General features: G+C 39.4%; 1 protein-coding gene and 1 long non-coding RNA gene across 9 annotated transcripts in view; one reads left to right on the top strand and one right to left on the bottom strand.

Annotated features, from left to right (window-relative positions):
* The window catches only part of LOC139763188 (uncharacterized), a 218,042-nt gene extending 212,051 nt beyond the window's left edge, over positions 1 to 5,991 (top strand). For all 8 annotated transcript variants that reach the window (XM_071688924.1, XM_071688928.1, XM_071688927.1 and 5 more), the window contains one exon: positions 244 to 5,991. In XM_071688924.1, coding sequence (XP_071545025.1) covers positions 244 to 456 — 213 coding nt within the window. In that variant the 3' untranslated portion in view covers positions 457 to 5,991. The remainder of the gene's footprint in view (positions 1 to 243) is intronic.
* Positions 5,992 to 8,839: 2,848 nt separating this feature from the next.
* Positions 8,840 to 17,775, bottom strand: part of LOC139763371 (uncharacterized) — a 54,057-nt gene continuing 45,121 nt past the window's right edge. The window contains exons 2-3 of the long non-coding RNA XR_011716107.1: positions 10,617 to 10,706; positions 8,840 to 9,853 (exon numbers count right to left, since the gene is read on the bottom strand). This is a non-coding gene — a long non-coding RNA (uncharacterized lncRNA). The remainder of the gene's footprint in view (positions 9,854 to 10,616; positions 10,707 to 17,775) is intronic.

Genomic DNA, 17,775 nt, shown 5'->3' with positions numbered 1-17,775 from the left:
TAAAAATTTTTGTTGACTTAGAAGTGTAATATTTTTTTATTCATCATCAAACCTATGTATTTTAGTTGAACAAGCCATTAATGGTATTGTTTTTCTGTATATTTCTCATCATAATATTTTTAGAGCTGTCAAAAGAACTTTTTGTCTTTTCCAGTACCATTATACAGCTCATCATAATGTCCTTTTGTTGTTTTTTATTGTATAGGAGGCTTAATCTCATGTACTTTTCACAATTTATTTCAGGGAGCGTTATTCCAGTCTCCTCACACCGACGAAAACGACGTCCAGACCATCAGCCACAAGTGCGACGTTATCGCACTGTCCGAATATCGCATAAGAATGGGAGAACTGGAGAAAAAGTACGGACAGAACTATGAGAATTGCGACGTATATTACTTGGCGGGATCCTACGATCCAACGACTGGACACATTACCATGGAACCTGGCGTGTCGTGAGAGGTATCATTGCGCTCTCGGTGATAGTCCGTCATAAACATTCTGTGGACATTAAAGCTCTGTTAGGAAGTGAGTGTGGAAGGTAAGCTTAGGATATTTCATCATTATTGTAGCACTGACTCCTCATCCCCCTTCTTGAGAATATATGAGCTTTGTAAAGGTAGTCTGTAAAATGCTTACATTCTTTGCCCATCTTGAAAGATTATGCCTGGAGGAGAGAAGAAAAAAAAGCCTTAACATTACTCCCAAGATGTTGTATGGCATCTTTGAAGTAAGAGAAAATAATTGGTAAGGTGCATGGTATGAAGAGCTTATGGATTAAGGTTTATCAGAAGAATTTATTTTTGTTGTATCAGTGATAAGCAGTTAAACTACACATGTAGCAAATGGAAGGAAAAGTGCGTGTAAAAGATTAACTACTATATACGTGCGGTATGGTAGCTTGCATTATTGTGTAAGTGTTTAATGATAGACAGTGAATGTCTATAGAAGACTTTTTAAACAGTTAAAATGTTTTACTGTGAACAAAAATGACATATATTTATAAAGTATTTAAGATATCATACTTTGTGTCTAAAGTGTGATGGATAACCCTTATGTATGTGTGTGTGTGTGTGTGTGTGTCTGTGATAATTGATATAGAAAAACAATATAGGCCCTCTTAAAGTCTCTGTGTGAAAGACAGTATTTTAGAATTATTGGCAGGGTATTTAAATTCCCTGCACTTATAATTTTGGCTACTAGACAGACGGTGTATTGCTTATGGACAATCACTCGAAGCAGCAAAATCATGTAGGGAATGCCCATGCTTATTTTATTGGAGTGTGAAAGATAGAGGTGTCCTTCCAACTACCAAAATTTTGCCTTTTTCTCACAACACCTTTTAGATATTAAGGATTTTTATCATATACATGAGTACCTGCAATATTTTATATAGATATTTTATTGTGTGGATCATAATATCTAAGTAAATAGATATATGGTTTGACTAGAACCACTGCTAGTGTCAAAAGCTTATTTTCTGGTCGTGCAAAAAATTATCTTGCATGGCACTATCAGTGATAATGACCAAGGGCAAGTGTTTTGTCAAATAGAAGTAAGGAGAGTCTTCTTGGTTCTGTTTAAAGGATTTTTTGCATGATTTAAATTTATTTATATTGCATTTCAATGATTTACGTGTAGGTTTCACAGAAAAGATCACACGTTACAGATACAGTTTATTGTTCGACGTTCGTTCGGTTGCTATCTGTTGAAGAGGAAGACAGAATAACTTCTTTAGTAGATATTATGGTTGTATATTTCACTTCATGCCTGTTGTGTGAAAGGCTGTCAGTAAGCTCTGATTTGGATGCTGTGTTCCCCCATCAAAAGACATTGATTAATTATTCAATGTTACTATGGATCTCATATGATATATACAATATATAGTGAATGTAGAAAACTAAAAAAACATCTTCAGATTATCTCATTTTGTGTCTGTAAGATACAAAATTTGTAAGAGGATGAGAGCTCTAAGAAATGTAGGTTTTGGAAAGATGGTTGGACCGCTCCGAATCGGACATATATCCCTATCTCAAAACTTCACGCAAATTCCGAAGTCGTACTCTGCTCTTTCAGATTTTGTATCAAGTTGTAGTTTAGAATGCTAAACTTTTCACAAAATGACACAAAGTTACCATATAGCATATTAACTTGTATTAAGAAAGGGATATTGATAAAGAAATTTGATTTCATGTGATGAAAAATTTTGAAGTGTTCTGAACTAAATTTTTCATTAATTAATACTTTTCTCTGTTAAATGAATTTTGATTGGCAATACGTTAGCTGCAAATTTTTCTTATGTGTTTGATAGTGGGGAAAATTAGTTAAATGAGTAGTTTAGTAAAGAATCACGTAGGGCAAGTTTGCAACACACAACTAACCATAGTTATATCTGGCGGGTGATGCTGCACACTGTCACGCATAGTGATGTAATGCGTGACGTAACATTCATGTCTGCGACTCGGCTTGAAGTAAATAATTTGCTGGTACAATGGATCAATGTTATTGTTTTTTCCAGCTTTAAACACACTTGTCTGCGGTAATTTTTTTTTATTGTCATTTTCTTATGTAGATTGTACATGAAGGAATTGATGAAGCTCACGGTTATGATGCAATATGACTATATGTTCAGCATCAGTCGTGTCAGTTATTTGATGGAACGACACGCTTACTGCCATCTGATGAGTTTTGGTCAGTCGCCGTTGCACTTACAAAGGTCAAAATTTGTGTGAAAAGTTAGTGATTGTTTTGCATTTCAGTTCTCTTTTGAAAATTAAAGAGTTTAATAATTATGGCAAAGTAACATAAAGTCTATGCACGATTTTCGGGCAGGACAAGCAGAACGGCATTGTCGTTTGCTGTGATGTAGGGATTCGTCACATTTTCTCAACTACATTGTCAGTCAGTAAACAGCGGTCATGCAAAATTTTGTGTTTAGAAGTCATGGCTTTAACAGTTACAGTTTAACATTTTCCTAAGGAGTAACTTTGAGCAATGTGATAGTAAATGCATTAATCCAGTATATTATCTCATAAAAGATATACAATGTGCTTAAAAGTAGGTAGTATAGTATTTGAATGTGATCAGATTCCGTTTATAAACTCATTACGTGTACAGTGCATCGAGAAGTACGCGTCCACAATTCGACAAATAAGCGATGAAAGATTAGCTCCAAAAGTCTGTAATGTAGGAACAATTCTTGGGGAAAAAAATCTGGAAAATTGTTAGATAATTATGTATAGGTTTTCCTATGGAAGTGAATGGAATGTATGCTTAGCCAGGAATACCAACCTCATTTCGGAAAAATTGTTGTAGGGCTGTAATAATTGCATACCTTGAAAGGCATACTCTACTGTAATTCTTAAAGTCATTATAGATATATTTTTAGAGTATGTACAAATTAGAGTGTTACTGGTTATGGCATGAAAACCTTTGCAAATTTTATGTATATTAGATTTGAACCAATACCTAAACAAGGAAGCATTTAAGATATTATTTTTGAGGTATCATCAGGAACAGATGAAAACGAGACTTTGTGTGTACACACCCAGTCTGTAACAGTCATCATGTATAGTGTACCAAAGCTAGACTCTAGAAAGTTCAGAAGCTTGTGCCAGTTTTGGATAGCATATGAAAGTAGAAAATTGAAATGAAAAAATTTAAAGTACTGAGGTGCACCATCAGGATGAGACAGTTCATTATGCAAGTGCTTTGGGTATTTGCAAGATGTGGGAGCTGTAATGAGTCACAGCAGGCATTGTTGTTGGGTGTAATGAGTAGTGTGTGGAAGGAGGGCAAAGCCAGGAATGTATGTTAATCTGGACATTTTGACATGGGCATGAGCCTCGTGCCTCGAATGCAAGGGAATAGGAGAGGCTGGAAGTGTCATAACCAAAGCGTCCGAGAACAGTGCATGGCACAAAGTTTGGTGCTCGTAAGCACAGTACGATTGAGAGGATCTATTGGAGAGTGCCAGAGTGATTCAGATTACAGAAATGTTGCAAGAAGATAGGATTTAAGTCAAGGGCGGGAGTGGTAGACCGTGAAGGAGATTGAAGGATTGAGTTAAAGCAGTATTAGGGGCCTGAGGGAGAGAGGCATGCATTGGATAGAGTGAATCAGAATGACATGGTACATGTGGAGGTGTGCAGGAGAGATTGGGACTTGTTGTCACTGGGCTGGATTTGCACAACATTTTGGTAAACCACAGAAGAGTAGTAGTGCAATGGGGCTTGTGTGTGGCCAGTAAGCAAGCTCTGGTTTTGGGGAGGAAATAGAGAGTGGACACATGAAAACGAGGCATCATTTGTCCGTTCCTGACAGTGCCTCGTTAAGGATTGGTAGTGTGTAAAGAAATGTATCAACATTATTTTTGGAGCAGCAGCCTTTGGGTATTAAAAGATATTATCATCATCTTTCTGATAGAATTCAATGTCAGATGCTTCTTGAGAACCATGTACAGAAAGCATTTGATATCGTTTGATATTTATAAAGGAATTAGTTTCAGTATTAAAAATGATTCCCTTAAAATTTCATGGTGCCAAAGCAAGACGAGTACTTCCCCGAATATCTATCTGGTTTATCTCTTCATGTTGAAGGCAAGATGATTTCTCTCATGCTTTAGTGTCACTGAGATTTGTTATATTAGTATGCCTGCTTCACTTTTTTTTTTTTTTTTTGTCCCATGACTGTCGGTAATTTAGTTTCTTTTTTAAGAATAATATTTATGTGTGTGATTTTAGTTATACCAGTTAATTTGACAGGTGGGTGTAAAACCACAGTGATGGTTGACAAGTGTAGTTATATTTGGTACCTGTAGAGTGTTTCTACAAAGTTGCCATAAAATTAAATAAATATATATTTAGGCATACTTTATATGAGGAAGCACAAAATACTCTTAACACATATTGATTACCAGATTAATATTGGAGCAGCATTGCAACCTTTTTTTGTACTGTGATTAAGCTGTAGGTTTAGTCATGTAATTTGAGAATTGGATCTAAAATCAGAAGGCGACAGTCATTCACTCTCACTCTAGTCCAAAGTTTCCTGTTATGGAAAAAATCAAATTTCACCATATTGCTTTTAGATTTTGGTCTGAAATTTTTTTTCTCAAATGGTCTCTCGTCAGTCTTCTTTGCTATTTAATTGCCACACACTTCATGACACTGGTGAAAATATTTAATTACATTTCTTGCATCTCGACGAGTTTATTATTTGTATTGAATTCTGTAATTACTTGCTCATTTGCTAAATTTCCTTGGCATGGCACTTGTGTTGATTACATTCCATACTGTTCTTTTCTTATATTATACCAATGACTTGTACAATATTTTGTGCAAATATAAGTAGTATCCCTATTGAAACGTACCAGAGGTATCAAGCAGGAATAGTGTGTGCATTGCAAGCAATTTTGTCAGTACAGTACTGTTTCCTTCCCATTATTTGCTGTAGTCATTTGCAGGAATGTTTCTTGCCCGTATCCAACCAAGTAACGTGAAGTTGGAAGTTATTTCCAACGTTTCTATGCTTCAGCAAATACTTTAGTAAGTTTCTTAGTACAAATAGTTCCTGTTAAACATAGTTCTATAATTGTTATCATTGCTGATTTAAAAGTAGAATCTACTGTTATCAGGGTAATTTTGGAGGATGTTTTTTAATAATGTTTGATGGAAAGGAAGTATATTGATTATTTTAACAAAGACTGTTTTGTTTACTTCATTGATAAAATTTCAGTTCATATTGTTGTTGCTCTTTTAGCTTTATTTCTATTGAATGCATATGTGGGCAAGAAATTTGAGGATGTAGTGCTTGCATATAAGACAGGAGATTATTACATATCTTTTGTTTACTAGAAGATTCTACTGAATATTCTTTTTGCCAATAAAACAGCATCTGCTTGTTGCTGATGCTCAGAAAATGGATGGAGATTCTCTAAAGCCATGTTATATGAAGTGTGTAAACTTGTAAATAAAATATATATTTCAAACATAACCTTGTGTTTTATCACCCATTTATGGAAGCAGACCTGCAACAAATGCCTGGAAAAGAATGATATAAATTAAGGAATGACATTTTTTACCAGTACGTGGCAAAGAATAGAATAATATACATATTGTAACAATATGTAAGCAATACATACATCTATGGTCATAACCATTCCCATACTTAACCTTTGACACATTTTAACCACCTATGTGGAAACACCCTCTACCGGTAGCAATATTAAAGCAGTAATAGATGCAAACTGATCTTAAGTAATCTCAAAAACAACCTGTCCAACATTCAAAGTTGGTAGAGATAACACATAAAAAGCCAGGTTTGCAAGTAATTTCAACTTTTTGGTCTCCTGTAGGTTTTCTGCCAACAAAACCCTTGTCGAGACTCGGGGAATTTATGCCAGGTCAGTAGTCACCATTCATCAACTAGACCAATATTCCCCTGATGCATTCAGAGCACAATTTATTTAGGGGTTATCATGAACTGCCTAAATGTCACCCATGGTGCCTTGTAATACCAAAACCCCACAAGTCACTGCAAGTATCCCAAAAACGTTGGTTATCCCTCCACCAAGCAAAAGTAATAGAGCTTGACCCTTAGTCACTCATTCTGAAATAAAACATGCCTGACAAAGAGGCAAATAGTGTGCTTATCTTTTGAGGTCTGTTTCCTAGTGGTATCTTGTCCACTACCTGGTCATTGCAAAACATTAGAGCCACTGCTCTATTACTCTTGCTACAGCTTGGTGAAGGGATAACCTTAATTCATTCTTCCTTTTAGCACAATGAGAAAAATTTGAGTATGCATTCCTAATAAGGTCTTCACATTGACATAGCAGGGTTTTGGCAGCCTCATAAGCACACAAATGTATTGAATGGCAAATACATTTAAATGTGACACATTTAAATGTATTTGCCATTCAATAATTCCAGGTGTCACATTTAAATGTATTTGCCATTCAATAATTCCAGGTAACACCTGGAAGAGATGCTTTGAATCTGCTGCATAATGAATTATTCTCACTCACAATATTCAATGCTCCAGCAGCTGCAAAGCCTTTTGTTCAGCATACAGTAGGCCTTTGCATCCCAAAATTTTGCCTTCAATGATATGCAGTGTACAAATCACTATAAGGAACTTATACTGCAGATCACAGCATGATAACTATGCCGCACACATCACCAAGGGGCATCACTGGTGCCCATATTATACACAGGATTCATACAATTTGTAAATCAGGTGCACACAATGTTGGTACCATAGATATGTTAACACACATCACACTAGGTTTTGAAAGTATATATGAAAATTACCAGTGACAAGATAGAACAGCAGGAAATTGCTAAAGTGACGGTACATAATGGCAATAACATTGGGCACACCAATAACCCACAAGTACATGACATTCATGTATGACACTGCAAGACAAAGATTTATTTTTTTTTTTTTTTATTATACTTTGTCGCTGTCTCCCACGTTTGCGAGGTAGCGCAAGGAAACAGACGAAAGAAATGCCCCCCCCCCCCCCCATACACATGTATATACATACATCCACACACGCAAATATACATACCTACACAGCTTTCCATGGTTTACCCCAGACGCTTCACATGCCTTGATTCAATCCACTGACAGCACGTCAACCCCGGTATACCACATCGCTCCAATTCACTCTATTCCTTGCCCTCCTTTCACCCTCCTGCATGTTCAGGCCCCAATCACACAAAATCTTTTTCACTCCATCTTTCCATCTCCAATTTGGTCTCCCTCTTCGCCTCGTTCCCTCCACCTCCGACACATATATCCTCTTGGTCAATCTTTCCTCACTCATTCTCTCCATGTGCCCAAACCACTTCAAAACACCCTCTTCTGCTCTCTCAACCACGCTCTTTTTATTTCCACACATCTCTCTTACCCTTACGTTACTCACTCGATCAAACCACCTCATACCACACATTGTCCTCAAACATCTCATTTCCAGCACATCCATCCTCCTGCGCACAACTCTATCCATAGCCCACGCCTCGCAACCATACAACATTGTTGGAACCACTATTCCTTCAAACATACCCATTTTTGCTTTCCGAGATAATGTTCTCGACTTCCACACATTCTTCAAGGCCCCCAGAATTTTCGCCCCCTCCCCCACCCTATGATCTACTTCCGCTTCCATGGTTCCATCCGCTGCCAGATCCACTCCCAGATATCTAAAACACTTCACTTCCTCCAGTTTTTCTCCATTCAAACTCACCTCCCAATTGACTTGACCCTCAACCCTACTGTACCTAATAACCTTGCTCTTATTCACATTTACTCTTAACTTTCTTCTTCCACACACTTTACCAAACTCAGTCACCAGCTTCTGCAGTTTCTCACATGAATCAGCCACCAGCGCTGTATCATCAGCGAACAACAACTGACTCACTTCCCAAGCTCTCTCATCCCCAACAGACTTCATACTTGCCCCTCTTTCCAAAACTCTTGCATTTACCTCCCTAACAACCCCATCCATAAACAAATTAAACAACCATGGAGACATCACACACCCCTGCCGCAAACCTACATTCACTGAGAACCAATCACTTTCCTCTCTTCCTACACGTACACATGCCTTACATCCTCAATAAAAACTTTTCACTGCTTCTAACAACTTTCCTCCCACACCATATATTCTTAATACCTTCCACAGAGCATCTCTATCAACTCTATCATATGCCTTCTCCAGATCCATAAATGCTACATACAAATCCATTTGCTTTTCTAAGTATTTCTCACATACATTCTTCAAAGCAAACACCTGATCCACACATCCTCTACCACTTCTGAAACCACACTGCTCTTCCCCAATCTGATGCTCTGTACATGCCTTCACCCTCTCAATCAATACCCTCCCATATAATTTACCAGGAATACTCAACAAACTTATACCTCTGTAATTTGAGCTCTCACTCTTATCCCCTTTGCCTTTGTACAATGGCTTTATGCACGCATTCCGCCAATCCTCAGGCACCTCACCATGAGTCATACATACATTAAATAACCTTACCAACCAGTCAATAATACAGTCACCCCCTTTTTTAATAAATTCCACTGCAATACCATCCAAACCTGCTGCCTTGCCGGCTTTCATCTTCCGCAAAGCTTTCACTACCTCTTGCTTTCTTGAGGTAGTGAAAGCAAGACAAAGATATATATATATATATATATATATATATGTCAATGAACTGAACTAGGGCGTGTGAAACATGTCTGTGGGGCCTGGATGTGGACAGGGAGCTGTTTTGGTGGAGGTAGCCTACACAACAGCAAAGCGACTCAGGCTATGCTTCCATATCTCAACACCACCCCTAAGAGAGGGGGATGAGTCACTTGTACAGCTGGTAGCAGGAAGCCAGTTGCATGATGGCGTCCCAGCACCCTGGCAACATTATCTGATAAACCGGCGATGTAAAACTGCTCCACAAAATAGGGAGTGGGCCAAAGCAGAAAGCCAGGCTCGCGTACTTGGTGGCCCAGTAGGTGACACTACTATGTTGCCCCAGCTGTACATAGGCACCCTTTTCTGCATGCAGGATGTAGCTTCGAAGGTGTAGGATAGTTTGGGTATGTCAGTGGAGGTGAAGCTGCAGAGACAATACATAGTGAAGCTGGACGTCAGTAGCCACTAGTCTTTGCGAAACAGATGTACCCTACGATTCCAGGTTTCACCAATCCCTACGAAACCTGTGGGTCAAGGCAAGTGCCCACCATCGGTGGCTTCACCCCCTGTTGTGGTGACACTTGGCCTTAGGCAGTGGTGCCCTTCTCGTACGAGACACCACCCTGCCCACTTGCAAGGCTATGTTTGTGGTGGCTCCTGTGAAGATAGAACACACTAATTTGTCATTTTTGTACTGCTTGCATGTAAAGGAAGTGTATTGCTGCTGAGCAGTGATTTGTGTGTATATTTGCTAAGCTTATGCCTTGTTGAATTCTAATTTCATTCTCTTTTGTTTTGTTGTTTTCTTGTTTTTAGTTTTGTTTTTGTTGTAACAAAATGTCACATTTAGTTGCCAAAATCTCATGAGGGGATGTAAGGTTCAGAGTGTGGTATGATAGTTGGGTGGCAGGCACCCAGCAGCATGGAAATGTTCGCCAGAAAGTTGGAGGTGATGCCACCCCTCTCCTATGAAAGGATACCTCTTTATAATAAAATGAGGACAGACTACCTGCTTTCATTGATGCCATTTTGAATTGTAAGGATTGCAATTTTTTTTAAAAAGTCACAATTCTAAAATAACAGAAACACTCTATATGCAACCTGACTGCACGATAGCTTGAGGCAGACTTGGAGCAAAACAAAGTCTACCCCATGTTACCAAAAATAAGTGCAATATGAAGTGCACATGGTGCAGCGTTTGAGTTTTTTTAAAACTTATTATTAATGTATTGTTTTATTATTTGGCCATTAAATCATGGGTTTACTGTATTGAGGAAGATCTGTTGAGTTTGTGTGATCTAGTAAATTCCTTTAAAAATCCTTGGGTAAATGAAAAACGATAAGTTCCCAAGTGCACTTCTGAATAATGATCACAACATCAGGGGAGAAACAAGAAAGAAATAACAGTCAGTTGACTTACAAGGAAGAGATGTAGCTAGGACGTCATTTGGTAAACAATCACTACCAAAATGGACGTCAGGTGCGTTCAACTCCGGCAACATGCTGTTTCCTGTGGGGCAAGGGATGGATGAAGGCGAGTATGAATTTGTATATATGGCTGTGTATGTATATGTTGATATGTATATGTGTATGAGTGTGTATGTACATATGAGTGGATGGGTCTTTCTTCATCTGTTAATTTGTTTTTAGGTGTTTTTGTTGTAACAAAATGTCTCACTTAGTTACCAAAATCTTGTGAGTGGGTGTAGGGTTTAGTGTGATATGATAGTGGGGTGGCAAGAAGCCGGCAGCATGGGAACGCTTGCCAGGCAGTTAGAAACAGGAGTCAAACTGAGATAGAGATAATGCCAAACCTCTCCTGTGAAAGGATACTTTTTTATAATAAAGTGAGGATGGACTACCTGCTTTCACTGCACCTCTTACAATCACTTGATGCCATTTTGAATTGTAAGAAATGCAAAATTATTCAATTAAGTAAAGTCCCAATTATGAAATTATGAACTCTCTGTATACACCTGACCCCATGGTAGCTTGAAGTGGACTGAAACCAAAACAAAGCAAGTCTACACCACGCTACCAAAGACAAGTGTTATATGAAATGTGCATGTAGTTGCATTCATTATTACTTTTTTTAAATTCAAAATTACAATTAATCAATATACTATATTTGTCCATTAAATCCAAAATACCCAGACCCTTCACATGCCCTGGTTCAGTCCACTGACAGCATGTCGTCCCTGGTATACCACATCGCTACAAATCACTGTATTCCCTACACACCTCTCACCCTCCTGTATGTCCAGGCCTCGATCGCTCAAAATCTTTTTTACTTCATCCTTCCTCCTTAAATTTAGTCTCCTTGTACCCTTCACCTCTGACACATACATATCCTCTTTGTCAATCTTTCCTCATTCATTCTCTCCATATGTCCAAACCATTTCAACACCCTCTTCTGCTCTCTAAACCACACTCTTCATTTCCATACATCTCTCTTACCCTTTCATTACTTAATCAAACCACCTCACACCACATATTGTCCTTAAACATTTCATTTCCAACACATCCACCCTCCTCCATACAACCCCATGCCTCGCAACCATATAATATTGTTGGAACTACTATTCCTTCAAACATGCCTATTTTTGCTCTCTGAGATAAAGTCCTCTCTTTTCACAAACTCTCCATCACTCCCAGAACACCTGCCCCTTCCCCCACCATGTGACTCACTTCTGCTAAGTCCACTCCCAGATATCTAAAACAATTAACTTCCACTTTTTCTAGATTCAAACTTACATTCCAATAACTTGTCCTTTAACCCTGCTGAACCTAATAACCTAGCTTTTATTCACATTTACTCTCAACTTTCATACACTTTTCCAAACTCAGTCACCAACTTCTGCAGTTTCTCACCTGAATCAGCCACCATAGATGTATCATCAGTGAACAACAATTGACTCACTTCCCAAGCCCTCTCATCCACAACAGACTGCATACTCACCCCTCTCCTCAAAACTCTTGTATTTACCTTCCTAACCATCCCATCCATAAACAAATTAAACCACCATGGGGAACCACATATCCCTGCCACAAACCGACATTCACTCTCCTCTCTTCCTACTCGTACACATGCCTTACATCCTTTGTAAAAACTTTTCACTGCTTCTAGCAACTTTCCTCCCACACTATATACTCTTAAGAGCTATACATATATACACACAAATATTCATACTTGCTTGCCTTCAATCCATTCCCGGTGCCATCCCGCCCCACAAAAAAAAAGCATCGCTATCCCCTGTTTCAGCAAGGTTGCACCAGGAAAACAAAAATAGGCCACACCCATTTTATTTCCACACATCTCTCTTACCCTTTCATTACTTACTTGATCAAACCACCTCATACTACATGTTGTCCTCAAACATTTCATCCCCAAAACACCCACTCTCCTCCATACAACCCTATCAATAGCCCATGCCTCAAACCATATAATATTGCTGGAACTACTCTTCCTTTAAACACACCCATTCTTGCTCCGAGAAAATGTTCTCTCCTTCCATGCATTCTTCATTGTTCCCAGAACATTCGCCCCCTCCCCCACCCTGTGACTCACTTCCGCTTCCATGGTTCTATTCGCTGCTAAGTCCACTCCCAAATATCTAAAACACTTCACTTCCTCCAATTTTTCTCCATTCACCCTTACATCCCAACTTGTCCCTCAACCCTGCTGAACCTAATAACATTGGTCTTATTCACATTTACTCTCAACTTTCTCCTTGAACACACTTTTCCAAAACTCAGTCACCAACTTCTGCAGTTTCTCACTCGAATCAGCCACCAGTGCTGTGAACAACAACTGACTCACTTCCCAGACCCTCTCATCCCCAACAGACTGCATACTCACCCCTCTCTCCAAAACTCTTGCATTTACCTCCCTTGCCATCTCATCCATAAACAAATTAAACAACCATGGAGACATCACACACCCCTGCTGCAGACCGACCTTCACTTGGAACCAATCACTTTCCTCTCTAACTATTCGTACACATGCCTTACACCCTTGATAAAAACTTTTCACTGCTTCTAGTAGCTTACTTCCCACACCATAAACTCTTAATACCTGCCACAAAGCATCTGTACCAACCCTATCATATGCCCTCTCCAGATCCATAAATGCTACATACAAATCCATCTGTATTTCTCACACACATTTTTCAAAGCAACCATGTAATCCACACATCCTCTACCATTTCTGAAACCACACTGCTCCTCCCCAATCTGATGCTCTGTACATGCCTTCACCCTCTCAATCAATACCCTCCCATACAATTTTCCAGGAATGCTCAACAATTTTATGCCACTTCTCCTTGTTCCCTCCACCTCTGACACATATATCCTCCTTGTCAATCTTTCCTCACTCATTCTGTCCATATGTCCAAACCATTTCAACACCCTCTTCTGCTCTCTCAATCACACACTTTTTATTTCCACACATCTCTCTTACCCTTTCATTACTTACTTGATCAAACCACCTCACACCACATATTGTCCTCAAACATTTTATTTCCAACACTACCACCCTCCTCCATACAACCTCATCTATAGCTCATGCCTTGCAACCATATAATATTGTTGGAACTACTATTCCTTCACAAACATGCCTATTTTTCCTCTCTGAGATAAAGTTTTCTCTTTCCACACATTCTTCATCACTACTAGAACATTTGCCCCTTCCCCCACCATGTGACTCACTTCTGCTCACTTCTCACTTCTGGATGTGGAAAGGGAGCTATGGTTTCGGTGCATTATACAAGACAGCTAGAGACTGAGTGTGGCCTTTGTTGTCCTTTCCTAGCGCTACCTCGCGTGCGTGCAGGGGTTGTCATTTCATGTGTGGCGGGGTGGTGATAGGAATGAATAAAGGCAGCAAGTATGAATTATGTACATGTGTATGTCTGTATATATATATATACATGTATATGTGGGTGGGTTGGGCCATTCTTTCGTCTGTTTCCTTGCGCTACCTCGATGATGCGGGAGACTGACAAAGTATAATTATAATCATATATATATATATATATAAACTCCCAAATACACTCATATACATATCAACATATACATACTCATACGCAGACATTACATACATACACATGTACATATTCATACTTGCTTCCCCTCATCCATTCCTGTCGCTACCCTACCCAACAGGTAAACAGAATTTCCATGGCTTACCCCAGACACTTCACATGCCCTGGTTCAGTCCATTGACAGCACGTCGACCGTGGTATACCACATTGTTCCACATCACTCTATTCCTTGCATGCCTCTCGTCCTTGTATATGTTCAGGCCCCAGTTGGTCAAAATCTTTTTCACTCCATCCTTCCACCTCCAATTTGGTCTCCCACTCCACCTATGACACATCCTCTTTGTCAATCTTTCCTCATTCATTCCTTACTCTCTATATGTCCAAACCATTTCAACACATCATCTGCTCTCTCAACCATACTCTTTTTATTTCCACACATCTGTCTTACCCTTACATTACTTACTAGATCAAACCACCTCACAAAACATACTGTCCTCAAACATTTCATTTCCAACACATCCACCCTCCTCCATACAATCCTATCTATAGCCCATGCCTCACAACCATACAACATTGTTGGAACTACTATTCCTTCACATAATAATTTGCCTTAAGTGGTCCACTGACATCACCTGTGCTTCTGTGGATATCAAGTTCACAGTTATTTCTCATTATGTCATCTGTTTTCTGGTAATATAACTTTCAACAACAAAACTATTGAAAGTACCCACTAGTCTGTTATCATTTGCTTTCCTTTGTAAATACTTTGGGTAACCAACCTACCAACTCAATGAAATAAGAGAAGAAAAAATATGTACCCATATTCCCTGCTTGTTGTAAAAGGCAGCTAAAAATGGCAAAGTTAAGAGCTGACTGGCTGGAATCCCTCCCATTCTTGCATCTCATTTTCTATAACTTGGAAAAAGAGGTGTGTTATTCCTCCTTGAAGGCTCAGCAATGTATGTGGACATAACCAAGATAGGGAGGAGAGAGACAGGTAGTATCTTTGAGGAGAGGAATCTAGACGTTCTGATTCTGAGTACAACAAAGCTAGAGGGGAAGGGGAAAATGGTTTGGGAAAATTTTACGAGGAAAGTCAGGAGTTAGTGTGAGGGTGATAGCAATGCTGCTAAAGGAGGAGTTAAGGAAATGTCTGAAAGAGTGTAATGAAGTGAGCCCCAGACTGATGTGGGTAAAAATACATGTGGATTATGAGAAGTGGGTAATTATTATCGGTTATGCACCTGGAATCATGAGGACAAAGTTAGAAAGGCACGTCTTTTGGGAGGAGCTTTGAGAGCGTGTCTACAGTTTTGATGCAAGGGATTGAATATCAAAATGATTTGAATGTAAAGTAGGTAATGTGGCAGTAGATGGTATACATGGGGGTACAGAATACCCAACGATGTAATAAAATATGGCAAACAACTTGAGGGGTTGTGTGCTGAATAAACAACTGGCCATTCAGAGTACCTGGTTCGCAAAGAGGGACATCCATAAGTATACATGGGTGAGCAGGCGTGAAAGACAGCAAGCATTACTGGATTATTTACAAACTGAAAGGCGTGCACAATAAGAATTTTCGTGAGAATATACTGAGGGATAGGGGGCAGCCCTTGGGATGTCTGGTCAATACTAGGTAGAGGGGATGGTAAAGGTATGTAAAGACTTTTAAGAGGCTTGTGTGAATTGATACCAAGTGAGATCAAGGATATAGATGCAAAAGTTAAGAGTCAGTGAAACTAGGGCTGTGGGTGAAACATGGGAGATATTTCGGAAAGCACAGCATACATGTGCAAAAAGAAATAGGTGACATAAACAAGGTGGGAAGTGGACATGTGAGAAAGCTAGCAGTTGGCGGGATGAAAAGATGCTAGTGTAAGACACGAGGTATTTGAGCAATAATTGCAAGGTATAAGAGCAAGTGATTCGCAGACATACTGGAGAATACAGAGGAAAGTGCAACAGCCAAAAAAAGAGTGCAAGTGAGAATCAGGGTGAGCAAGTATCAGCAAACTTCAGGGGAATAAAAATGTGGAAGGATGTTAATACTGAGAAAAAAAAAGAGAAACAAATGGGAACATTAGTGAAAGGGGGCAAATGGGATTGTTTGGGTGCAGTGGTATGCAAAGCAAGACGGTCACAGCAAGTGGTTTACTGAAAAGAGAAACAGTGGTAAAAGTCCTGCCTGAGATGGTATGTAACAAGGTATCTGAAATGTATGGTACTAATGCTGAATTTCTTGAGAAAGTGCATGGCTGTGTTGTTGATTGGTTGGTCAGTATTTTCAATGTATGGATCATGGGAAGATTGGCATAATGCATGTATAGTGCCACTGTATTTAAGGTAAAGGGAACGGAGGGTGAGTGTTCAAATTAGAGGCAACTGTTTGATGAAAGTACCCATTAACTTGCACGGAAGAGTGATGATTGAAACGGTGATGTCATGCTCAAAGTTCCTGACTGGGGAGGATGAGTCGCAGAAAATGTGTGGATCAGGTGTCTGCTTTGGGAAATGTGTGGAAGAAAAAATTAGAGAAACAGGTTTGTACACAGCATTTAAGGATCTGGAGAAAAAACATGATAAAGTTGATGGAGATACATTTTGGAAGGTGTTACAAATGTATGGTTTGGGAAGAAAGCAGTGAGGTGTTTTTATCAAGTGGGTAAGGCATTTGAGCAAGTAGGGAAGGGAAGAGGAGGAGCAGTTCCTAGTGAAGGTGGGAATGTGGTAAGGGTCTGTGATATAACCATGCCTGTTTAACTTGTTTATGGAAGGGGTAGTGTGCAAGGTAAATGCAAGGGTCTTGGAAAGAGTATGGCAAGTATGCAATCAATTGTTGTTTGCTGCTGATGACAAGGCACTGGTGGCAGATTCAAGTGAGAAACTGTAGAGGCTGCAGTCTTGAGTTTTGGAGCTTGTCTGAAAGGACAACATTGTGAGTAAATGTGAACAAAAGCAAGGTTAAGTAGCAGGGAGAGAAAGGTTATCCAAGGTGTGAGTTAGAATGGAGAAAACTTGAAGCAAGTGAGTATTTTAGATATCTGGGAGTATATATGACAGCAAATGAGACTAAGGGAGCTGAAGTGATACATAGGGTGGGTGAGGTAGCAAAGGTCTTGGATGCAATGGGGAATGTGTGGAAAGGGAGGTCACCGTCTTCAAGGGCAAAGATGGGTGTGTCTGATGGTAAAGTAGTTCCATCTGTGCAGAATGAATGTGAGGCATGGGCCTTCCACAAAATTGTAAAAAATGGGATGAAAGGATTGGAAATGAACAATATATGAAGACAATATGCAGTATGAGGAAGGCTGATCAAATGAAAAACTGTGAGGGTAAGAGAGTGGTATGGTAGTAAGAAGAGTGTGTATGAGAGATACACAGAAGGTGTGCTGACATGGTCTAGATGTCAGAAGTGGAGGGAACAAGGAATGGATGGGGAACCTAGGAGAAGGTGGAAGGGTGGAGTGAAAGATGCATTAGAAGTTCAGGCCCTGACCATGTAGATGGGTACGAGGCATGTATGGTATAGAGGGA

Source organism: Panulirus ornatus, chromosome 46, assembly GCF_036320965.1.
Source record: "Panulirus ornatus isolate Po-2019 chromosome 46, ASM3632096v1, whole genome shotgun sequence".
Taxonomy (NCBI): Eukaryota; Metazoa; Arthropoda; class Malacostraca; order Decapoda; family Palinuridae; genus Panulirus; species Panulirus ornatus.
The sequence above is the reverse complement of the archived record's forward strand: the minus strand, read 5'-3'. Positions and strand labels throughout refer to the sequence as shown.